The sequence below is a fragment of the Aquarana catesbeiana genome, linkage group LG05, assembly GCF_042186555.1.
Source record: "Aquarana catesbeiana isolate 2022-GZ linkage group LG05, ASM4218655v1, whole genome shotgun sequence".
Classification (NCBI taxonomy): Eukaryota; Metazoa; Chordata; class Amphibia; order Anura; family Ranidae; genus Aquarana; species Aquarana catesbeiana.
Window position 1 is genome coordinate 266,906,297 of NC_133328.1, and position 22,412 is coordinate 266,928,708.

The window sequence follows — 22,412 nt, forward strand, 5'->3', positions numbered from 1 at the left end:
GCAGTTTTGATGGTGGCAATATGATGGGGCAGTTTTGATGGGGAAATTCTGATGGGGCAGTTTTGATGGTGGCAATATGATGGGGCAGTTTTGATGGGGACAATTTTAATGGAGCAGTTTTAAAGGTGGCAATATGATGGGGCAGTTTTGATGGGGCTGTTTTGATGGTGGCGGTATGATGGGGCAGTTTTGATGGTGGCAATATAATGGGGCAGTTTTGATGGGGTAATTCTGATGGGGCAGTTTTGATGGTGGCAATATGATGGGGCAGTTTTGATAGGGCAATTCTGATGGGGCAGTTTTGATGGGGCAATTCTGATGGGGCAGTTTTGATGGTGGCAATATGATGGGGCAGTTTTGATGGGGAAATTCTGATGGGGCAGTTTTGATGGTGGCAATATGATGGGGCAGTTTTGATGGGGACAATTTTAATGGAGCAGTTTTAAAGGTGGCAATATGATGGGGCAGTTTTGATGGGGCAATTCTGATGGGGCTGTTTTGATGGTGGCGGTATGATGGGGCAGTTTTGATGGTGGCAATATAATGGGGCAGTTTTTATGGGGTAATTCTGATGGGGCAGTTTTGATGGTGGCAATATGATGGGCAGTTTTGATAGGGCAATTCTGATGGGGCAGTTTTGATGGGGCAATTCTGATGTGGCAGTTTTGATGGGGCAATTCTGATGGGGCAGTTTTGATGGTGGCAATATGATGGGGCAGTTTTGATTGTGGCAATATGATGGGGCAATTTTGATGGGGCAGTTTTGATGGCAATATAATGGGGGCAGTTTTGATGGTGGCAATATGATGGGGCAGTTTTGATGGGGCAATTCTGATGGTGGCAATATGATGGGGCAGTTTTGATGGGGCAATTCTGATGGGGCAGTTTTGATGGTGGCAATTTTGATGGGGTAGTTTTGATGGCAATATAATGGGGGCAGTTTTGATGGTGGCAATATGATGGGGCAGTTTTGATGGGGCAATTCTGATGGTGGCAATATGATGGGGCAGTTTTGATGGGGCAATTCTGATGGTGGCAATATGATGGGGCAGTTTTGATGGGGACAATTTTGATAGGGAGATTCTGATGGGGCAGTTTTGATGGCAGTATGATAGGGACAGTTTTGCTGGGGGCCGTTTTAACAATTCAGCTATTCAGCATTCCCACGCATTTTCCCCAGGAAATGCATTTTCTAGTTATTTAATTTTATTCCGTATGTTTTTTGGCTCTGCGTAACTTCTGCATACTTTTAGCTATTAAAACCATTCAACTATTAAAATGTTCGTCTCTTTCAGCTGATGATGGGACTTTTTCAACTTTTTTTCTACTATTTATACTTTTTAAAATATCAAGCTTTTTAACCACTTCAGCCCCAGAAGGATTTACCCCCTTCCAGACCAGAGCACTTTTTACAATTTGGCACTGCGTCGCTTTAACTGCTAATTGCGCGGTCATGCAATGCTGTACCCAAACGAAATTTGCATCCTTTTCTTCCCACAAATAGAGCTTTCTTTTGATGGTATTTGATCACCTCTGCCGTTTTTATTTTTTGCGCTATACACGGAAAAAGACCGAAAATTTAGAAAAAAATTGATATTTTCTACTTTTTGTTCTAAAAAAAATCCAATAAACTCAATTTTAGTCATACATTTAGGCCAAAATGTATTCGGCCACATGTCTTTGGTAAAAAAAATGTCAATAAGTGTATATTTATTGGTTTGCGCAAAAGTTATAGCGCCTACAAACTAGGGTACATTTTCTGGAATTTACACAGCCTTTAATTTATGACTGCCTATGTCGTTTCTTGAGGTGCTAAAATGGCAGGGCAGTACAAAACCCCCACAAATGACCCCATTTTGGAAAGTAGACACCCCAAGGAAATTGCTGAGAGGCATGTTGAGCCCATTGAATATTAATTTTTTTTGTCCCAAGTGATTGAATAATGACAAAAAAAAAAATTACAAAAAGTTGTCACTAAATGATATATTGCTCACACAGGCCATGGGCATATGTGGAATTGCACCCCAAAATACATTTAGCTGCTTCTCCTGAGTATGGGGATACCACATGTGTGGGACTTTTTGGGAGCCTAGCCGCGTACGGGGCCCCGAAAACCAATCACTGCCTTTAGGATTTCTAAGGGCGTACATTTTTGATTTTACTCCTCACTACTTATCACAGTTTCGGAGGCCATGGAATGCCCAGGTGGCACAAACCCCCCCAAATGACCCCATTTTGGAAAGTAGACACCCCAAGCTATTTGCTGAGAGGCATGGTGAGTATTTTGCAGCTCTCATTTGTTTTTGAAAATAAAGAAAGACAAGAAAAAAAATTTTTTTTTTCTTTTTTCAATTTTCAAAACTTTGTGACAAAAAGTGAGGTCTGCAAAATACTCACTATACCTCTCAGCAAATAGCTTGGGATGTCTACTTTCCAAAATGGGGTCATTTGGGGGGGGGGGTTTGCCACCTGGGCATTCCATGGCCTCCGAAACTGTGATAGGCAGTGAAGAGTGAAATCAAAAATTTACGCCCTTAGAAAGCCTGAAGGCGGTGCTTGGTTTTCGGGGTCCCGTGCGCGGCTAGGCTCCCAAAAAGTCCCACACATGTGGTATCCCCGCACTCAGGAGAAGCAGCAGAATGTATTTTGGGGTGTAATTTCACATATTCCCATGGCATATTTGAGCAATATATCATTTAGTGACAACTTTGTGCAAAAAAAAAAAAAAAATTGTCTCTTTCCCGCAACTTGTGTCACAATATAAAATATTCCATAGACTCGACATGCCTCTCAGCAAATAGCTTGGGGTGTCTACTTTCCAAAATGGGGTCATTTGGGGGGGTTTTGAACTGTCCTGGCATTTTATGCACAACATTTAGAAGCTTATGTCACACATTACCCACTCTTCTAACCACTTGAATACAAAGCCCTTTCTGACACTTTTTGATTACATGAAAAAATTATTTTTTTTTGCAAGAAAATTACTTTGAACCCCCACACATTATATATTTTTTTAAAGCAAATGCCCTACAGATTAAAATGGTGGGTGTTTCATTTTTTTTTTCACACAGTATTTGCGCAGCGATTTTTCAAACGCATTTTTTGGGGAAAAAACACACTTTTTTAAATTTTAATGCACTAAAACACACTATATTGCCCAAATGTTTGATGAAATAAAAAAGATGATCTTAGGCCGAGTACATGGATACCAAACATGACATGCTTTAAAATTGCGCACAAACGTGCAGTGGCGACAAACTAAATACATTTTTAAAAGCCTTTAAAAGCCTTTACAGGTTACCACTTTAGATTTACAGAGGAGGTCTACTGCTAAAATTACTGCCCTCAATCTGACCTTCGCGGTGATACCTCACATGCATGGTGCAATTGCTGTTTACATTTGACGCCAGACCGACGCTTGCGTTCGCCTTAGCGCGAGAGCAGGGGGGACAGGGGTGCTTTTTTTTTTTTTTTTTTTTTATTATTTTTTTGCTTTTTTATCTTATTTTTAAACTGTTCCTTTCATATTTTTTTTTTTTTAAATCATTTTTATTGTTATCTCAGGGAATGTAAATATCCCCTATCATAGCAATAGGTGGTGACAGGTACTCTTTTTTGAAAAAATTGGGGTCTATTAGACCCTAGATTTCTCCTCTGCCCTCAAAGCATCTGACCACACCAAGATCGGTGTGATAAAATGCTTTCCCAATTTCCCAATGGCGCTGTTTACATCCGGCAAAATCTAAGTCATAAAATGCTCGTAGCTTCCGGTTTCTTAGGCCATAGAGATGTTTGGAGCCACTCTGGTCTCTGATCAGCTCTATGGTCAGCTGGCTGAATCACCGGCTGCATTCTCAGGTTCCCTGTTGAGACAGGAGAGCCAGAGAAAAACACGGAAGAGGGGGGGGGGCATTCCCTCCCACTGCTTGTAAAAGCAGTCTAGAGGCTAATTAGCCGCTAGGATTGCTTTTACATGAAAGCCGACCGCTGGCTGAAAAGAATGATACCAAGATGATTCCTAAACCTGCAGGCATCATTCTGGTATAACCACTCAAAGTCGTGAATGGCGTACCTGAAGACAAAAAAATGGTTAACAATAAAGCACAGTAAACGGTAAAGTATAAAAAATTGCAGACCTGAAAAACAAACATGATAAAACATAATAACAATAAAACATTGCAGAATAGAATACAGTAAAAAAGAGCAGAACAATAGAGAGAGAATAGAGAGAGAGAGAACAATAAAACGACAACTTTTTTTTTTATTTTATATTTTTGTATGTGTTTTTTTTTTTTTTTTTTTTTTTTTTTTTGTACACTTTTTTTTGTAACTAACTTTTATAACTGTAACCGGTTCCAGGTTCGGGTCTCTCAAAATGTGATGGCATCTTGGGAGACCCTGTGAAAGTGTGTCTAGTCTGTGCAGTGCTGTACCCTACGCTAATGCTCAACTAGTGAATGGTAGCGTTCAAAACATTCACCAATGCAAAGACCAGGATTGTCAGGACAGGAGGGACAATAATAACGGGTGTCATGCCTATATCCGCGCTTGCTGCAGACACAACATCTTTTTGGGGGGGGGGGTTCGTTGGGTAGGGGTACTCAGGAGGACATAAAGAAAATGCCTCTCATGCAGCCGACTGCATTTGGTTGGGGATGTGAATGGGGGAAGTACGGGCGCTGCAGAAGTGGTCGGTTCCCAATTAGGATTGGCGAATGCAGCAGGAAGGGCACTATGGGCACGACGGCCTGTGTTTGTCTTTTTGGTGGCAGCGGGACACTACTTGTGCTTGCCACCTCACCAGCTTGAACTGCATTTATGGGACTCGCCACGTCACCAAGTGTTACTGCAGTGCTGGTTTGACTATGACCGGGGTGTACTAGGCCGCTGGCGCTTGCCAGTTCACCAAAACGCTACCAAAAAAACTGTTAGCGATCGCAGGGATCAGGCCTGACTCTGCGAACGCTGCAGTTATGCGTTTAGTGTTTGTAAGTGACAGTGATCGATCGATACTGCACTTGGGTGGGCTGGGCCGGGCTGGGCGGAGGGGCAAAACGCAGGTGCTAGCAGGTATCTGGGCTGATCCCACTAACACTGCGTTTTTGGGAACCCTAAACTGCTGGGGACGCTAGTATAGATCTGATCGGATCAGGTATTGATCTGATCAGATACTATACCACTAAGGGAGGTGTACGGTGCGTGCGTGGGTGTTAGCGCGACTGGCGCTAACCTGACGCTGCCTGGGGCTGGTGCTTGCCAGTTCACCAAAACGCTACCAAAAAAACTGTTAGCGATCGCAGGGATCAGGCCTGACTCTGCGAACGCTGCAGTTATGCGTTTAGCATTTTGTAAGTGACAGTGATCGATCGATACTGCACTTGGGTGGGCTGGGCCGGGCGGAGGGGCAAAACGCAGGTGCTAGCGGGTATCTGGGCTGATCCCAATAACACTGCGTTTTTGGGAACCCTAAACTGCTGAGGACGCTAGTATAGATCTGATCGGATCAGATATTGATGCGTTCAGATACTATACCACTAAGGGAGGCGTATGCTGCGTGCGTGGGTGTTAGCGGTACTGGCGCTAATCTGACGCTGCCTGGGGCGACGCATATCACCGCCGGGCGATCAGGGGGCTAAACCTTTATTCGGTAATAAACGGCGGGTGCCCTGACACTATGAAAAATAAACGAACTAACCAGCGTCACCCGTAACGGTTATACGGTGATCAGTGGTGAAAGGGTTAACTAGGGGGCAATCAAGGGGTTAAAACATTTATTAGATACTATATGGGGGTCCCTGTCGCTATAAAATGCTGACGGCGAACCTAAATATTTACGTTCCTAACTAGCGTCACCAGTGACACTAATACAGCGATCAGAAAAATGATCGCTTAGCGACACTGGTGACAGGGGGTGATCAAGGGGTTAAAACTTTATTAGGGGGGGTTAGGGGGTACCCTAGACCTAAAGGGGGGTAACACTCGCTGTCCTACCACAGTAACTGTCACTAACTGACACCCTGCAGTAATCAGAAAAAAAAAAAAATACTGCTTGGTGTCAGTGTTACAGGGAGGGGTGATTGGGGGGGGTCGGGGGGCGATCGGGGGGGGGATCGGGGGTGTTTTGTGTGCCTGGCATGTTCTACTGTGTGTGTGTGTGTGTTGGTGCACTTACATGTCTTCTCTCCTCGGCGCTAGAACGGAAACTGCCGAGCCGAGGAGAGATGACATCACATCCTCTGCCTGTGTGTACTATACACAGGCAGGGGATGTTCCTCATTGGCTGGGAGCGATCGCGAGGGGGGGGCCACGATCGGATGGTCTCCCCTTCGTCTCTCATTGCTCCTAGCCAAATGCCGACCGCTGCTGGCACCGGGGGGGGGTCCGATAGGACCCCCCGCCCGCGGGAAGGCAATCACGTATGGGTACGTGATTTTGCCTGCCCGTGCCATTCTGCTCACGTATATATGCGTGAGGCGGTCGGCAAGTGGTTAACACTTTTTTTTTTTAACATTGAAGTCAATGGGAGCATGCTTCAGATCCTTAAAATCTTCTTCCGCTCCCAAAAGTTTCAGCTCCTTTATACTTTCACCTACAGACGCCAAACAAACTTTAAAATGTTCACAAAATATTCAGCTACCTGGCTATATCTTTTCAGTTTTATATCTTTTACAGTTTTTGGGAAAAGCTGTTTGTTTAGTGGTCATTTCAGGAAATTTTAGCCATTAAACACTGTGTACTGTGTTGCTTTTGTTGCCATGGTTACCAAAGCTTCTGTTATACACAGGGGGGAGGTGGCTGGAGCATTTCAGCTCTGATTACAGAGCCCGGGGGAGGGGACAGACACACCATGTACTGATTTATAATTGAGGAATATGATGGGGCAGTTTTGATGGGGCAATTTTGATGGTGGCAATATGATGGGGCAGTTTTGATGAGACAATTCTGATGGGGCAGGTTTGATGGTGGCAATATGATGGGGCAGTTTTGATAGGGCAATTCTGATGGGGCAGTTTTGATAGGGCAGTTCTGATGGGGCAGTTTTGATGGTGGCAATATGATGGGACAGTTTTGATGGGGCAATTCTGATGGGGCAGTTTTGATGGTGGCAATATGATGGGGCAGTTTTGATGGCGACAATTTTAATGGAGCAGTTTTAAAGGTGGCAATATGATGGGGCAGTTTTGATAGGGGCAGTTTTGATGGGGGCAGTTTTGATGGGGGTAGTTTTGATGGGGCAGTTTTGATGGTGGCAATATGATGGGGCAGTTTTGATGGGTCATTTCTGATGGGGCAGTTTTGATGGTGGCAATATGATGGGGCAGTTTTGATGCTGGCAGTATGATGGGGCAATTCTGATGGGGCAGTTTTGATGGGGCAATTCCGATGGGGCAGTTTTGATGGTGTCAGTATGATGGGGCAGTTTTGATGGGGCAATTCTGATAGGGCAGTTTTGATGGTGGCAATATGATGGGGCAGTTTTGATGGTGACAATTTTGATGGGGCAATTCTGATGTGGCAGTTTTGATGGCAATATGATGGGGGCAGTTTTGATGGCGGCCGCTTTAGCAATTCAGCTATTCAGCATTCCCACGCATTTTTCCCCAGGAAATGCATTTTCTAGTAATTATTAGTGGGACTGCTTTAGCAGTCCCACTATTGTTATTCGATTTTATTTATTTTTAATTAGTGGGACTGCTTCAGCAGTCCCACTATTGTTATTCGTTTTTATTTATTTTTAATTTTAATTTTATAATTTAATTTTATTCCGTACGTTTTTTGGCTCTGCGTAACTTCTGCATACTTTCAGCTATTAAAACCATTCAACTATTAAAACGTTCGTCTCTTTCAGCTGTTGATGGGACTTTTTCAACTTTTTTTCTACTATTTATACTTTTTAAAATATTAAGCTTTTTAACACTTTTTTTAACATTGAAGTCAATGAAAGCATGCTTCAGATCCTTAAAATCTTCTTCCGCTCCCAAAAGTTTCAGCTCCTTCATACTTTCACCTACAGACGCCAAACAAACTTTAAAATGTTCACAAAATATTCAGCTATCTGGCTATATCTTTTCAGTTTGATATCTTTTACAGTTTTTTGTGAAAAAGCTGTTTGTTTAGTGGTCATTTCAGGAAATTTTAGCTATTAAATAGAGTGTACTGTGTTGCTTTTGTTGACATGGTTACCAAAGCTTCTGTTATACACAGGGGGGAGGTGGCTGGAGCATCTCAGCTCTGATTACAGAGCCCGGGGGAGGGGACAGACACACAATGTACTGATTTATAATAGAGGAATATGATGGGGGAGTTTTGATGGTGGCAATATGATGGGGGAGTTTTGATGGTGGCAATATGATGGGGGAGTTTTGATGGTGGTAATATGATGGGGGAGTTTTGATGGTGGCAATATGATGGGGGAGTTTTGATGGTGGCAATATGATGGGGCAGTTTTGATGGGGCAATTCTGATGGGGCAGTTTTGATGGTGGCAATATGATGGGGCAGTTTTGATGGGACAATTCTGATGGGGCAGTTTTGATGGTGGCAATATGATGGGGCAGTTTTGATGGGGACAATTTTAATGGAGCAGTTTTAAAGGTGGCAATATGATGGGGCAGTTTTGATGGTGGCAATATGATGGGGCAGTTTTGATGGGGAAATTCTGATGGGGCAGTTTTGATGGTGGCAATATGATGGGGCAATTCTAATGGGGCAGTTTTGATGGTGGCAATATGATGGGGCAGTTTTGATGGGGCAATTCTGATGGGGCAGTTTTGATGGCAATATGATGGGGGCAGTTTTGATGGTGGCCGTTTTAGCAATTCAGCTATTCAGCATTCCCACGCATTTTCCCCAGGAAATGCATTTTCTAGTTTACATTGCTATTTGTATCTGTATTTTGATTGTGTAGTAACTTTCTTTTGTTATTTGTTATGCTAACAGGAAGTCCCCAGTGAGTGCTTTGTGTAGATTGTGTTAAAGACAAACTAAAATTGCAAAATCATATTCTGATTATGTGTGCTTGTTTTTGTTTATATTTCATGCAAAATAAAGCGGTATATGCACTGAAGGTCACAATTTGGATTTCAGCAAGTGAGTATGAGGCATATTGTGGATGCCTCATAAATGTGAGGTGAAAGTGGTGGAAATCCTGCCTGACCTTTACACTTTAATGGCTATAAAATTGTCAGCAGTTGTTCACTAGCAGGACTACTGATTTGAATTACTTATATACACACTAGTGCATGATTCTGCTTTTTGTTTTACCATCTATTTATCTCTTTTGAGCAGGCTTTTACTTCAGCCATAATAGCATAAATAAAAAATGGAAGACTAGACCTTTTATCATAATACACCAAGCCAAACTGAGCACGCCAAAGCAAACCTTTTAAATAGGTGGTAAATATAGCAGGACCCTCCAGGTGTGGTTACCATTAATTTTTACAGTGTTACAAAACCATGGTGCTGGTATGCAAATTGTTTTGCATACATAGTTGTGTTCTGTGTTTCATGCTAATTTTTAATAGTACCTGCATGTTGGTCTGTGTATCGAGTTTTTGTTTTTGTTCAGTAAACATACACCTTATTTTTACAATACTCATTTCATCTGCTATTGTAGTAACGTAATGTTCAATATGGTTATAGAACATCTGAAGGAGCGTTTGCAAGAATATGTGTCTAAACTGAGGAAAGTTCGACTAATCCGTGCAAACAAGAGAGAAGGTCTCGTACGAGCACGGCTCCTTGGTGCCTCCCAAGCCAAAGGAGAAGTTTTGACTTTCCTTGATTGCCATTGTGAGTGTCATATAGGCTGGTTGGAACCACTTCTAGAAAGGTACCTTCTTTCACATGGATTATATTGCTCAGCATAAACTATGTTTTTTAAATCACTTTTTTTTTAATTGTATGTCTTTTGCTTATTTTTTAAAATAAATAAATGAACTGAAATTGTTGAAGGATTTGCATAGAACATTAATAGGAGTGTTAAAAACTTGTGTATATATATATATATATATATATATATATATATATATATATATATATATATATATATATATATATATATATATATACATCTCCTTTTTTAAAAAAAAAATATTTTATGTTGCACAATATTAGCTCAACCGTTAAACAAATCTTTCTGTAAAAAACGACAAAATGCGCAAACTGCTTGCCTACTTGGCTCACTATGATGAAAAAAACGTCTGTTGCACATGTGTCGAACACAAGGCCCGTGGGCTGAATTTGGCCTGCACTGTATCTTGAGATTTTTGCCCCAAAATGACTCGAAAGTCTTAAGTTCGATCTTACATTATTAAAAAATTTCCATACAAAATTAACAAGTAAAAATATAGAATATAGTTGAGAGATAGTATGTGTTAGTGGGTCTTTCTGTAAAAGTAGAGATTCCAATGTAGTTGGACCAGCAATGATATTGGAAAGTGTGTTTAATGGCATGCTGTTCACCCAGACTATCCCACCTACACACAAACTTGGGAAAACAAACTACAGACAACTTTTGCTCCCTCATCATTAGTGGCCAAGGTACAGGAAAATCGTTCAAATTCATAACTAGGTGGTACAGGTGCCTCTCCATTCTTAACCAGTTTGATCCTACAGTTTTGGTTACTTGCTAGTGATGCCATGCCTCTAAAGACACCATGCTCCATATATGGTGTGAATGCCCCCCCCCCCCCCCATCCAAGCATTCTTGTTGCAAATCCTTAAAGAAGAGGTACACACTGATGGGTTTTACTTCTTTTTCCCCTACAACTAAAAGCATAATGGGCTAGTATGCATTGTATACTATACTGTATAAAACCATTATGTTGCACTTACCTGCAAACTAAGCCCACAATGCCCCCACTGGTGGCCTCATCCATCTTCACACCTCTTCCTTCTGGGGCCGTGGACTCCGGCTCTATGACTGGCCCGAGTCACATGACGTTGCTCCCGCGCATGCGTGCAGGAGCCACTGGTCATGGCAGGGGCCCTTTAGAAATGGCACAATCATGCCCTTCAGTGCGCATGCGCCGATGACGTCAGCACAAGCGTATATGGTAAATATCTCCTAAACTAGGCTTACCTGTAGGTACAAGTGGTGTAACTAGGTTTACAACCACTTTAACCTCCACTCTAAGCTTATGGCAACTCATATCCCGCTTTCTCCTACTTTGACCCTTCTCTTCATGACTCCTGGAACTATTAAGTCCACAAAAATGATGTCCTTTGACATTTTATAACAAATTCCAGGATGGCCATACCCCACTACTAGAAAACAACCACCACACCTCCCCTTGTGGAATAGGTGAATGAACTTGACTGCATCAGGGACCTTGAATGTTTGCTGTTGCAGAAAAATGATATGGAAGAACAGTTTTAAAAGACTTCGATCTCGTGGTCTGTGTTCCTATTATTCATTGGCATATTTAGCGATTGGATTAGGGAAGATTACACTCCTCCCCTCCCCCCACCTTTCTTTGTTTCTATTTGCCATCTTTTTTTCTCACTCCCTCCAATTGCTTTCTTCTCCACCACCTATCTCTCCACTTTGGGACATCAACCTCATTTGCTCAATTATCACCCTCTTACTAACAGATGAACTTGTTCGCTGAATAATATAACCTACCATTTTGTCTCCCGAGGAGGGTACCATCTGACTAGTCTTACTGAGCCGGTATCTTCATTGGTCATTCTTCAGATGACCTTAAATAGCAATGTCCACTCCCTACTGTCTCTGGTCTCTGACACTTTTTGTTTACATGAAAAAATATTTTTTTTTTGCTAGAAAATTATTTTGGACCCCAAAACATTATATAATTTTTTTTAAAGCAGAGGCCCTACGGATTAAAATGGTGGGTGTTGCAATTTTTTTTTCACAAAGTATTTGCACAGCAATTTTTCAAACGCAATTTTTTTTTGGAAAAAACACTTTTTTGCATTTTAATGCAGAAAAACACACTATATTGCCCAAATGTTTGGTGAAATATAAAAGATGATCTTATGCCGAGTACATAGATATCAAACATGAGATGCTTTAAAATTACGCACACCCGTGCAGCGGCGACAAACTATATACATTTTTAAAAGCCTTTAAAAGTCTTTACAGGTTACGACTTTAGATTTACAGAGGATGTCTACTGCTAAAATTACTGCCCTCGATCTGACCTGATCTGATGTTCGTGGTGATACTTCACATGCATGATGCAATTGCTGTTTACATACGACACAAGACCGACGCTTGCATTCACCTTTGCGCAGATGCACAGGGGGACAGGGGTGCTTTTTTTTTTTTTTTACACTGTCCCTTTTCATATTATTGTTTTTATTTGTATTTTAAATTATTTTTGTTGTTATCACTGGGAATTTAAATATCCCCTATGATAGCAATATGTAGTGACAGGTACTAGTTTTTGAAAATGTTGGGGTTTATTAGACTCTAGATCTCTCCTCAGCCCTTAAAGCAACTGACCACACCAGGATCGGTGTGATAAGATGCTTTCCCAATTTCCCAATGGCACTGTTTATATCCGGCGAAACTGAAGTCATGAAATGCTTGTAGCTTCCGTTTTTTTAGGCCATAGAGATGATTGGAGTCGTTCTAGTCACCGATCAGCTCTATGGTCAGCTGGCAGAACCACCGGCTGCATTCTCGGGTTCCCCGGTGAGACAGGAGAGCCCGAGAAAACCATGGAAGATGACTGGGGGGGGGGGATGTTCCCTCCTGCTGCTTGTAAAAGCAGTCTAGCAGCTAATTAGTAGAGGAAATTACTTCAAATTGGATTATCTCATGGTGAAGAGCCCCTAAGGCCATGATCAATGGAGCAGTCTCATGAGTCTCATGGGCAGGCTGTAGAGGTCTACCGTCAATAGCCTCAATGGCAAGTGGAGTGTCACAAAGCTGCAGTGGAATCGAGTGCTTAGACACAAAGACACTGTCCATGAATAGGGCTGCAGCCCCAGAGTCGATTAGAGCCTGTGTATAGATGGACGACTCAGACCATGAAGGGGCAACCGAAACTAGAGACTTATCCTTCAAGGTAACCAGTGACGTAACAATGCCACCTAAGGTCTGTCCCCTACAGGACCTCAGGTGCAAGCGTTTTCCGGGTGGGTAGGACAAGACTTCAAGAAGTGACCTACCTGGCCACTTCTCCAGATTTTTAGGAATATCTCAGGCTGCTATCTCATCTTTGTTATCTGAGAGACCATGAAATAAAGCAGCCACAAGGGCCTTATTGTTCCAAGTGACCTCTGCTGCCAGTGTACGGAATTCAATGGTGTAATCGGCAACGGTTCTCTTACTCTATTTGATGGACATGAGGCTCTTGGCAGCAGATGTGGAGCATGCGGAAACGTCAAATACCCTTTTAAAGGAAGCCACGAACTCTGAGTATTGCGTCTCCCATAGAGGGTTTGCCCAGGCCAATCAGAAAGCAAAGAAAGGATGAAGCCTACTTTGCTTCTGTCAGTGGGAAATGCCTGGGACAGCATCTCAAAGTATATCCCAACCTGGTTGAGAAACCCTCTGCATTGAACTGGATTGCCCCCAAATCACTGGGGAAGCAGAGCGGAACCAGACATACCTCCTTAAGGAGATAATATTCGAGGCGGGTGCCTGCTCAGAGCAGCAGCAGGGATGGCCTGCAACACAGGTTGTATCGGAACAGCCACAGTGGGAGAATCCAGGGAAGCAGTGCGAATCAGAAGCATCTGTAACGCTATGGCAAACTGATCCATGCGATAATCCTGCTCATTCAACCCAGAAAAAATATTATCACTAGGTGGATTGCCTGCATCTTCTGAATTCATGGCCTATGCCTACTGTCAGGAACCATGAAACAGACAGAGACAGAAAATGCAGTAAACATCACATCTTTTAATAAAATGGTACAACAGGTAAACAAAGTCAAAACATAGCCAGGATTCAATAGCCAAATCGGGTAGTCAGAACAAGCCAGGAAATCAGGAAATAGTCAGGAGATCAGCATAGTCAGAGGCACTAGACAGGATCAGGAACCAGAAGGGACATCAGCCAGGTATGTCTTTAACAGGAACACAGCAGAGAGTCTCTAGATATGTTGACCAAGGCGAAAGCATTAAATAAATGAACCAGGCAGTTTTAAATAGCCAGAAGGGGCTGGCTGTGGGCTTGACTGAGGAGCAGGAGATGATCAACAGGTGAGCCACTGTGGAACGATGAGTACTGGCAATTAACCGACAGCTGAGCACAGAGAAGGAAGGGCTGAGAGCCCAGCCCTGACACCTGGGCAAGAAGGCGTGAAAGTGTCCTGTATTGAAGTGGTAAGTAATGCTGACTTCAATGAAACAATTAAAGTAACACTTCACAAGTAATTATAACAACAATAGAACTCTCAATAGATAAATGTTCACCCCATGTGGAAAAATAAAGCAAAAAAGATCCTATGAACTGATATTAAGGACTTTAACGGTACCACATGATTAAAAAAAAATATATCAAACATTTTTTCATGAATAGTCAAAGGGTAGTCTTTGGTCCTGGAGAGGTGGGTCGGCTGGTGAAGGAGCTGCACTACTACGCTAACAGGAGGGGGAGATCCTGGGTGGCTCAATCCTCTTTACTTCACCAGCAGACCCACCACTCTAGGACCACAGAACTACCCTTTGATTATTTTTTTTATTTTTTTTTTTTGTAAATTCTTTATTTGCAAGAATACAGAAAGCTCAACACGATATGTTATGAAGATATTACATGCTGTAAATCTCGATACCTCTATTTTATATGATCATAAAAGTATTTTATATAAATGTCCTTATCTGAATAGAGGAAGGGTATATGTCTAGTGAATAGGAGTCCTCCGCACCTTGCATGGCCCCTTGCTATGTTCCCGGCATATGCCGTATTTTAAGGGATTAGGTAAGGGATTGGGGCTGGTACACACCGACCCATAAGAGTCTGTGTCCAACGTACCTGCGTCGGGTAGGATAAGAGGCAGAAGCAAGAAGTTCGAAAGACAGAGGGGGATAATAAGGTGGGGGGAGGAGGAGGATCAGGGAAGGGAAGAGGTGGGAGCGTAGGGAGATGGGAAAGCTGAATTATATCCATTAGTTTGCCGGGGGGGAGTAGTTTCCCTGGCCAGTCACATCCCCTCCCGCCGGGGGTTTTTGCAATTATTCCCCTTCATGGGGGTCTATTTACTAACTGTATTCCTCAGAATAGCTAAACTCATGCCAGACGTACCATTTTTTTAGAGCATTTTTCATTTAGGCCTTTTTCCGGGGCCACCGAGTCCTCCATTGCATGTATGTCTGCTACTCTCTTCAACCACACAGCCACCGTCGGCAGCTGGGTCTGTTTCCAATACAATGGGATGCAGCCTTTTGCTGCCGTGAGCAAGAATGGCAGTATAGTTTTCCTGTAGCACCTAGTTGGGATCGTGTGATGATGCAGAAGGAAGAACTGGGGGGGAATCCGGCAACTCATGATCCGTGAACTTCTGGATGATGCACCTCAGTCCAAAAGGGCCTTATCAACTTGCAGGACCAGAAGACATGTAGTGTTCCACCTTCCTCCCCACACCTCCAGCATAGATCTGTTGATTGAGGAAACATCTTGTGTATCTTTACTGGTGTGTAGTACCAGCAGGGACAACACTTTGTATCCCGTCTTGGTGTCTTGCACATATTGAAGTCTTGTGAGAAAAAAGGATGATACGGTCAATCTGCTTATCCGTAAATGTTAGTCCTAAATCTCGCCCCCATCTTTCTATGTACGTAGGTCTTGCTTCTGGCTGTGGGGACACCAGTAGCTGGTATGTTAAAGAAATTGCGTGTCTCAGTGGTGTCCGGTCTAGACATAACATCTCAAAAGGGGGTTAGTTGCCTCCTGAATGCGACTGGTGATGGTAATGAGCTAATGAAGTGGGAGAGCTGGATCCTCTGCCAGAAGGAGAGTCCTTGCAGTGCCGGGTCATCTATAATTTGTTGTCTACTTTTCCATTGGCCGTCTATGAGAAAATGTCTGGCCTGCGATTTCTCCGTACCCTTCAGCATTCAGAATCTGGGATCTCTAAGTCCCGGAGTGAAAGCCGGGTTACCTATTACAGGGGTGATTGGGGACGGGAGAGGTGCGAGAGACAAGTTTCTGAAAACCTTCCAGCAGCCCAGATTGTCACTCCCACTGTGGGGTCAGATAATATCTGTTTCGGTAGAGGTTGCTGACACCAGGGGATTTGGTCCAACTGGGCCCCCGCTATTTGTACCCATTGTTTCAAGGTTTCGTGTCTGCTCCAGTCTAGTATACAGGTTAGATGACAAGCTGTGTTGTATAGAATTGCATCTGGGAGGGCAATACCACCCTTCATTTTTAGGAGTCGGAGTATTGTTTGTGTCAGTCGAGGAGGTTTACTGGCCCAGGCGAAATGCGTTCTCACTCTATTTACTGTTTTCAAAAAGGCAATAGGACTTTGTATCGGGAGTGCCTGAAAATAGTATAAAAGTCTGGGCATATTCGTTTTTATTATGCTGCAGCGTCTGAACCAGGTAAAAAAGCCACGCTGCCATTCCTGCAGATCTTTTTTTTATCTATGCCAGAAGAGGGGGGAAATTGAGATGAAAAATGTCTTCCGTCTTGCCAGGTAACAGGTTTCCTAAATATTTAATATGTGAAGTGGCCCATTTAAAAGGGAAGTCCGATCGGAGTAGTGAAAGCGGGATTCCGGACGTAAAAAAAAAAAATTTAAAAGTCAGCAGCTACAAACACTGTAGCTTAACTGTCCTGGGTGCCTGTGATGTCGGCCACCCGAGGCCTACCCGTCCCTCGGCTCTCTGGTCCCGGCACCGCCATCCTAGGTAAGGGAAACAGGCAGTGGAGCCTTGCGGCTTCACTGCCAGTTTCCTACTGCGCACGCACGAGCGCTCTGTGAATAGCCCCGTGGTGTTCTGGGAACACACACAGTTCCCAGAAGACAATGGGCTGCTCACCGAGGAGAACACGCCGTGGAATTGGAAGAGGCAGATTAGGAAGACTGCCTAACAACAAGGGTTTAGGTAAGTTTAAAATTTTTTTTTTTTTTTTCAAATGGTTTTTTTTTTAATTTTTTTTAGGATTTTGGTGAATTTTTTTTTTTCAGGGTGGCCCTCCACTTGAAGTTAGGGAGGATGGTAAGTTCACATCCAGTGCTTCCGATTTCTGATAATTAATACGGTATGTATTTTTTTTTATATATTTTTTATATGTATTATATTTTATTATTATTATTATCATATGTCTTTAATTCCTTGCGTAGGTTTGGGATGGACACCAAAGGTTTAGTCGGAAAGAATAGAAGATCATCGGTGAAGGCTGTTACCTTCGGACGGTTCGCAAGAAGGGTTCGAGGATGAGTATAAAAATCTGTGGCGATAAAGGACACCCCTATCTCGTTCCCTTTGATATGTTAAAAGTGGAAGATAGATGGCCGTTGACCTTAACTTGGGCCGATGGACAGGAATAGATGTCAAGAATCTAGCTCATCATTCTATCTTTTAGTCCTATGCATCTTAGTGTTTTGAATAGGAAAGGCCAGCTCACTCTATCGAACGCCTTTTCGGCATCTGTCGAAAGAAGCAGCATTGGGATCTTCCGCGTTCTTGCTGCTTGGGTCAAATTAATTGCTTTTGTCGTATTATCACGCGCCTCTCTTGTTGGGATGAATCCTACCTAGTCAGAGTGGATCAGTAATGGAATCAAATTATTCCGGCGCATAGAAAGGATTTTGTTAAAAAATTTTAAGTCCACATTCAATAGTCATATTGGTCTGTAGTTCTGACAATGTAGTGGATCTTTTCCTTCTTTAGGAATAACTGAAATGTGAGCTTTCAGCGTGTCTCTGGGAAGCACCGTCCCTTCTCCTGCTGCATTATTTGCCGACATAAAGTGTGGAGTCAGCAGGTCTCCAAAAGTCCTATAATATAGGAGGGAGGACCTGTCTGGGCCAGAGGCTTTGCCCAGCAGCATTTGTGCCATTGCCATTGTCACCTCGGCTGTGGAGATCGGCTTGTCTTGTTCGCTCAAATCATCTTCTGAAATCTGCGGGAGGCCTGAGTTGTGAAGGTATGCCTGAATTGCCTTTTTTTTGGAAGCTTTATCTTTATCCGCCTGTGGGGATGGGAGATTATATAAGTCCTTATAGTATTTCCGGAAAAGAGCTGCTATTCCTTTTGTAGTATGGGCTTTTTGTTTTGTATTCAGCATTTCAGGGATGAACGTGCAGGCTTTCTGGATACTCAGTGCTCTTGCCAGTGTCTTACCACATTTATTGCTGTGTTCATAGAATGTACGACGACATTTAGAGATCGTCTCCTTGGCTTTAAATGATGCCAAGGATCGGAGCTGATTTCGCAGGGTAGTCAGTTCTGATAAGGCCTGGGACGCCAGCGATTGTTTATTGGTAGTTTCCAGGGTTCTAATTTCTCCCAGAAGGTCTACGAATTGTTTGGCTCTTTCCTTCTTTATACGGGATCCTATTTTGATCATGAGGCCTCTTTATATAGCTTTTGTGGGTTTCCCAAACAATTGTTGGGTGTACCTCTGGGTTCACATTAGTGGAGAAGTATTGTCTCCATTCCTTCGACACTTCGGTTACTACCTCTGGGGTCTGTATCAGCGTGTTGTTGAGTCTCCATATCCATTGTTTCGTGGTGGGCTGTAGCAGGTCCACCTCTATGAAGACTGGTGCATGGTCTGAAAATGTGATAGAGCCAATTGAGGCTGAGGTGACTCTGAATAAGAGCGATTGTGGTACCATGAACATATATGATTCTAGTGTAAGAGTCATGGGGATGTGAATAGACCGTGTAGTCCCTATGGTTGGGGTGGAGGACACGCTATACGTCTACCAAGTGGAAAGCATATAGGTTTCTTTTAAGACTCCTCAATGCCGCGTATGAATTCTGAGATGTGTTTTTGGAGGAATCTATGGTCAGGTCCAAAGTAAAATTCAAGTCGCCCCCCAGGAGTACTTCCCCCTTCGGCAAAGTCTCCCAGGTTGGACATGGTCCTTTCCAGGAAGGCTATCTGGTTCGAGTTGGGGAGGTACAGGTTTACCAGGGTCATCACAGTCGCTCCAAGTGTCCCCTTTACGAAGAGTGCTCTTCCCTCTGCATCATCCCAGCGATCTTTCATAACCCAAGGGGTATTGCTACGGATAAGGATGCTCACTCCTTTTGACTTGGAATCAGAGGAGCACCCATGGTATGCCATCGGGAAAAAGCGGTCGTGGAGTCTTGGTGGTTTGTCTCCACGAAAACGTGTCTTCTGAAGGAAGCACACTTGGGCTTTCATATGTTTTAAGTTATTAAGCTCCATGGTATGCTTCTCAGGGGTATTTAGTCCTCTCACATTGATGGAGACCAGGCGGACAGGCTTTGTTCTATCATTAGGCATGGCTGTGACTGGCGAAGGGGGGAAGGAGAAAAAAAAGAGAGAAAAAGAAGGGGGGAGGAGTAAAGGTAGAGGGCGAGGAAGGAAAAGATACTAGTTGGATAAGCGGAAGGAGAGTGAAGTCAAGGAAGGAGAGAGGGCAGATATAGAAAGCGGTGGTAGGAGAGGGGATTCTAATTTGCCAAGGGCGTATGTGAGACCTAGTCTCAGTGCGCCCCAGTGACCTCCTAAAGAGAAAAGGCCACCGTACGGGCGCAGGCCTACGTGTGGAGAGTAGTTGGACACAACATTGGTCCGAGGCTCCCTATCCCGACCCACATAGCAGAAGGGAGGGGGGAAGGAAGGGGGAGGACCAGCGCGGGGGAAGGATGGTTTAGGAAAGGAAGGGGGACAACAGGACCAGCTTTGTCTTTACTGCCGTCTCTATTGTGGATGTCCACCTTGGGGTTGCTGTCCTACCAATGAGTGCTGGTATAGCATTACAGCCCCCAACTCAGGTTGCCTCTTAAGGCGGAATCCATTCACCGTTCCACCTATATAACGATCATGTTCACTAGGTCCCTTCGCCAGCAAATGCAACACATGTCCCGCTGAGACCCGGACACTCCCCCAAACACACACACACCCCCAGTCTGGAACACTGGAGCCCAGCGGACGATGAAGGTCTCCCGAGCACAGTTTTTTTTTTTTTTTTTCCCCCAGATAGGACCCGCAGTTTTTCAGCGAATGTGAGGCCGGACCAGTTTCCAAAGATCAGGAGCTGAGGGGGGGAGTCCATGTGCAGTCTCTGCAGGGATAGGGCTCGGGTTACTTCAGGATGACACATGAAAAAAGGCCCCCCGCGTGCTTTTAGCGGGCCCCCTTCCCCCTGATCAACGTACGGTCAGCCTGTGCACATATACCAGGGTACTGGGCAAGTGATTTACGATGTTCTGGTCTTAGTAGTAAGAGGAATAATGCTTCACAACCAGTCTACCCGACTCACGTTTAGTCTCCTTGGTCCGCCAGGAGGGGAGAGGGGGGAGGGGCCGCCTGTATTCACCTGTCAGAAAGCCATGGGGTTTCCTCACGTTTTTTCGTTAAGCTGTTGGGGCTAGGGCAAAAATGGGGAAAAGCAACATTGCAGGCCGTGTGTTGACCTGGAACAAAAATAAACACTCACTGATAAGGTTCCTGGTAATCACATTTCAGGCTCCTGGGCACCAACTGGCTGCTGGTCTCCTCTTCTCTGTCTGGCAGAGCGCCGGGACAAGCCTTGTCTGGGGGCTCGAGGTGTAGAGTGAGTTTCTCTTAACAGTAGCGGTTGCAGCCAGTCAGGTAGGGGGAAAGGATCCATGTCCAGGAATGAGAAAACATCCGGGAGATTCGCGTGGCGCTGCACGGTGAAGGAGGAACTTCCCTTGCGCACTGTTAGCTGCAGTGGGAAGCCCCAGCGATATGGCAGCTCGGCTCTCCTAAGCTTCTCAAGCAGGGGCTTTAGCATGGCCCGTCTCTGTAGTGTTGCTCGCGAGACATCAGGGAAGATGGTGATAAGGGCTTTGTCAAAGTCAATCTGGTCTCTGGACCAGGCTGCCCGAAGCCCCTGTTCTTTCTGAGAGAAACAGTGGAGACGGCAGATCACGTCTCGGGCAGTCTGGATCTTGTGGTCGAGGCCCCAGTGCGTGGTGCACCCGATCAAACTCCATGGTAGCAGGAGAGTCTGGGCTCAGGACCCGCTGGAGGATCGCCATGATAGTCTCTTGGAGGTTCTCAGGGCCAGTTGCCTCGGGCAGTCCCCTGATCCGTAAATTGTTACGGAGACTGCAGTTTTCGAAATCCTCGGCCTGGAGCTGAAGATCCACCAGACACTCCTGGAAGGCTATCTGTCCCCTCTCCAACTGAGTGACCCGCAGCCCCAGTGAGCTCACCTCTGATTCTTCCGTGCAAAGTTTGTCATCGAGTGTGTGGACCTTGGTACAGAGTTCCTGGATGTCATGGCTGTGTTTTTCCTCCATCCGCCTTACCAAGGCCTCGATGGTGGCTTTCATTGGTAATGCAAGTAGCAGGGCCCTGATGTCTACGTCAGCCTGTCGTGACCCTGCTGAGCTGCTCGGGCTGGAGGTGCCAGAAGTGAGGGCATCCCCTCCAGCGAGCTTGGAGCCTGACTCGGCTTGAAGCAGCCATGGATGTGGAAGGTGAGTCCTCCGTCCCTTTTCCACCACGTGTAGCTGCGGGAGGTGCCGCCGTTTGAGCTGGATATTGAAGATATCGGCTAATCGAAGCCACCGGACTGGCTCTAGTTGTTCCCCTGGTTTTTCTTCTTCTCTGGTATGTCATTGCCAGGTAAAGAGGGTGAAGTGTTGGTTTAATAGCCGTTTTAGGCGGGTCGGGAGCTCTAGCCATGAGCTTCTTTACTCCGCCATGTCCAAGCCACACTCCCCCTTAGATTATTCTTTGCTCTGATTTGAGACCTCAGATAACCCATTGCAACATACAGTATTTGAGTGGCGATTTTGAGCTTTGATGACCCATGGATGAGGCTCTTTTTGGACTATCCCATCAACCAAGGAGTGGGCAACAGCTGGTCATAGGATAAATAATGTTTGACACTTTTTAGGCTGATGTTTATATTCATTGAGAGCTTGTCTGTAGTTTAAGTAATGTGTCCTTCGCGCTACTATTGAGTAAATGCAGTAAATGTGCTTAAAATATAATAAAAAATATATATAATATATGAGATGATGTCAATTAGGATAGCAGCAAAATCTAAAATGTGTTCACACTACACCAATATGAGATATAAGATAAAAATGATCTCGCGCAATCCCATCAATTCACACATAATAAGATGACTTATACATATATAAAGTGCCTAATGCTGAATGACATCTCAATAAATACATAAAGAATAAATATGTAGATTAAAAGGTGCTTTCTATTTGTGCCATATAGGTGAAACATCAAAAAAATTAAGTAGTAAATCAAGTAGTAAAAACTGCATAAAGTGACTTAGTGAATAATAAACTTAGCTA

At 44.1% G+C, this 22,412-nt stretch overlaps 1 protein-coding gene across 1 annotated transcript in view; it reads left to right on the plus strand.

Moving 5' to 3' along the window:
- The window catches only part of GALNT12 (polypeptide N-acetylgalactosaminyltransferase 12), a 530,970-nt gene that overhangs the window by 98,188 nt on the left and 410,370 nt on the right, over nt 1-22,412 (plus strand). The window contains exon 3 of the mRNA XM_073630755.1: nt 9,642-9,831. Within this exon, the coding sequence (XP_073486856.1) occupies nt 9,642-9,831 (190 nt within the window). The remainder of the gene's footprint in view (nt 1-9,641; nt 9,832-22,412) is intronic.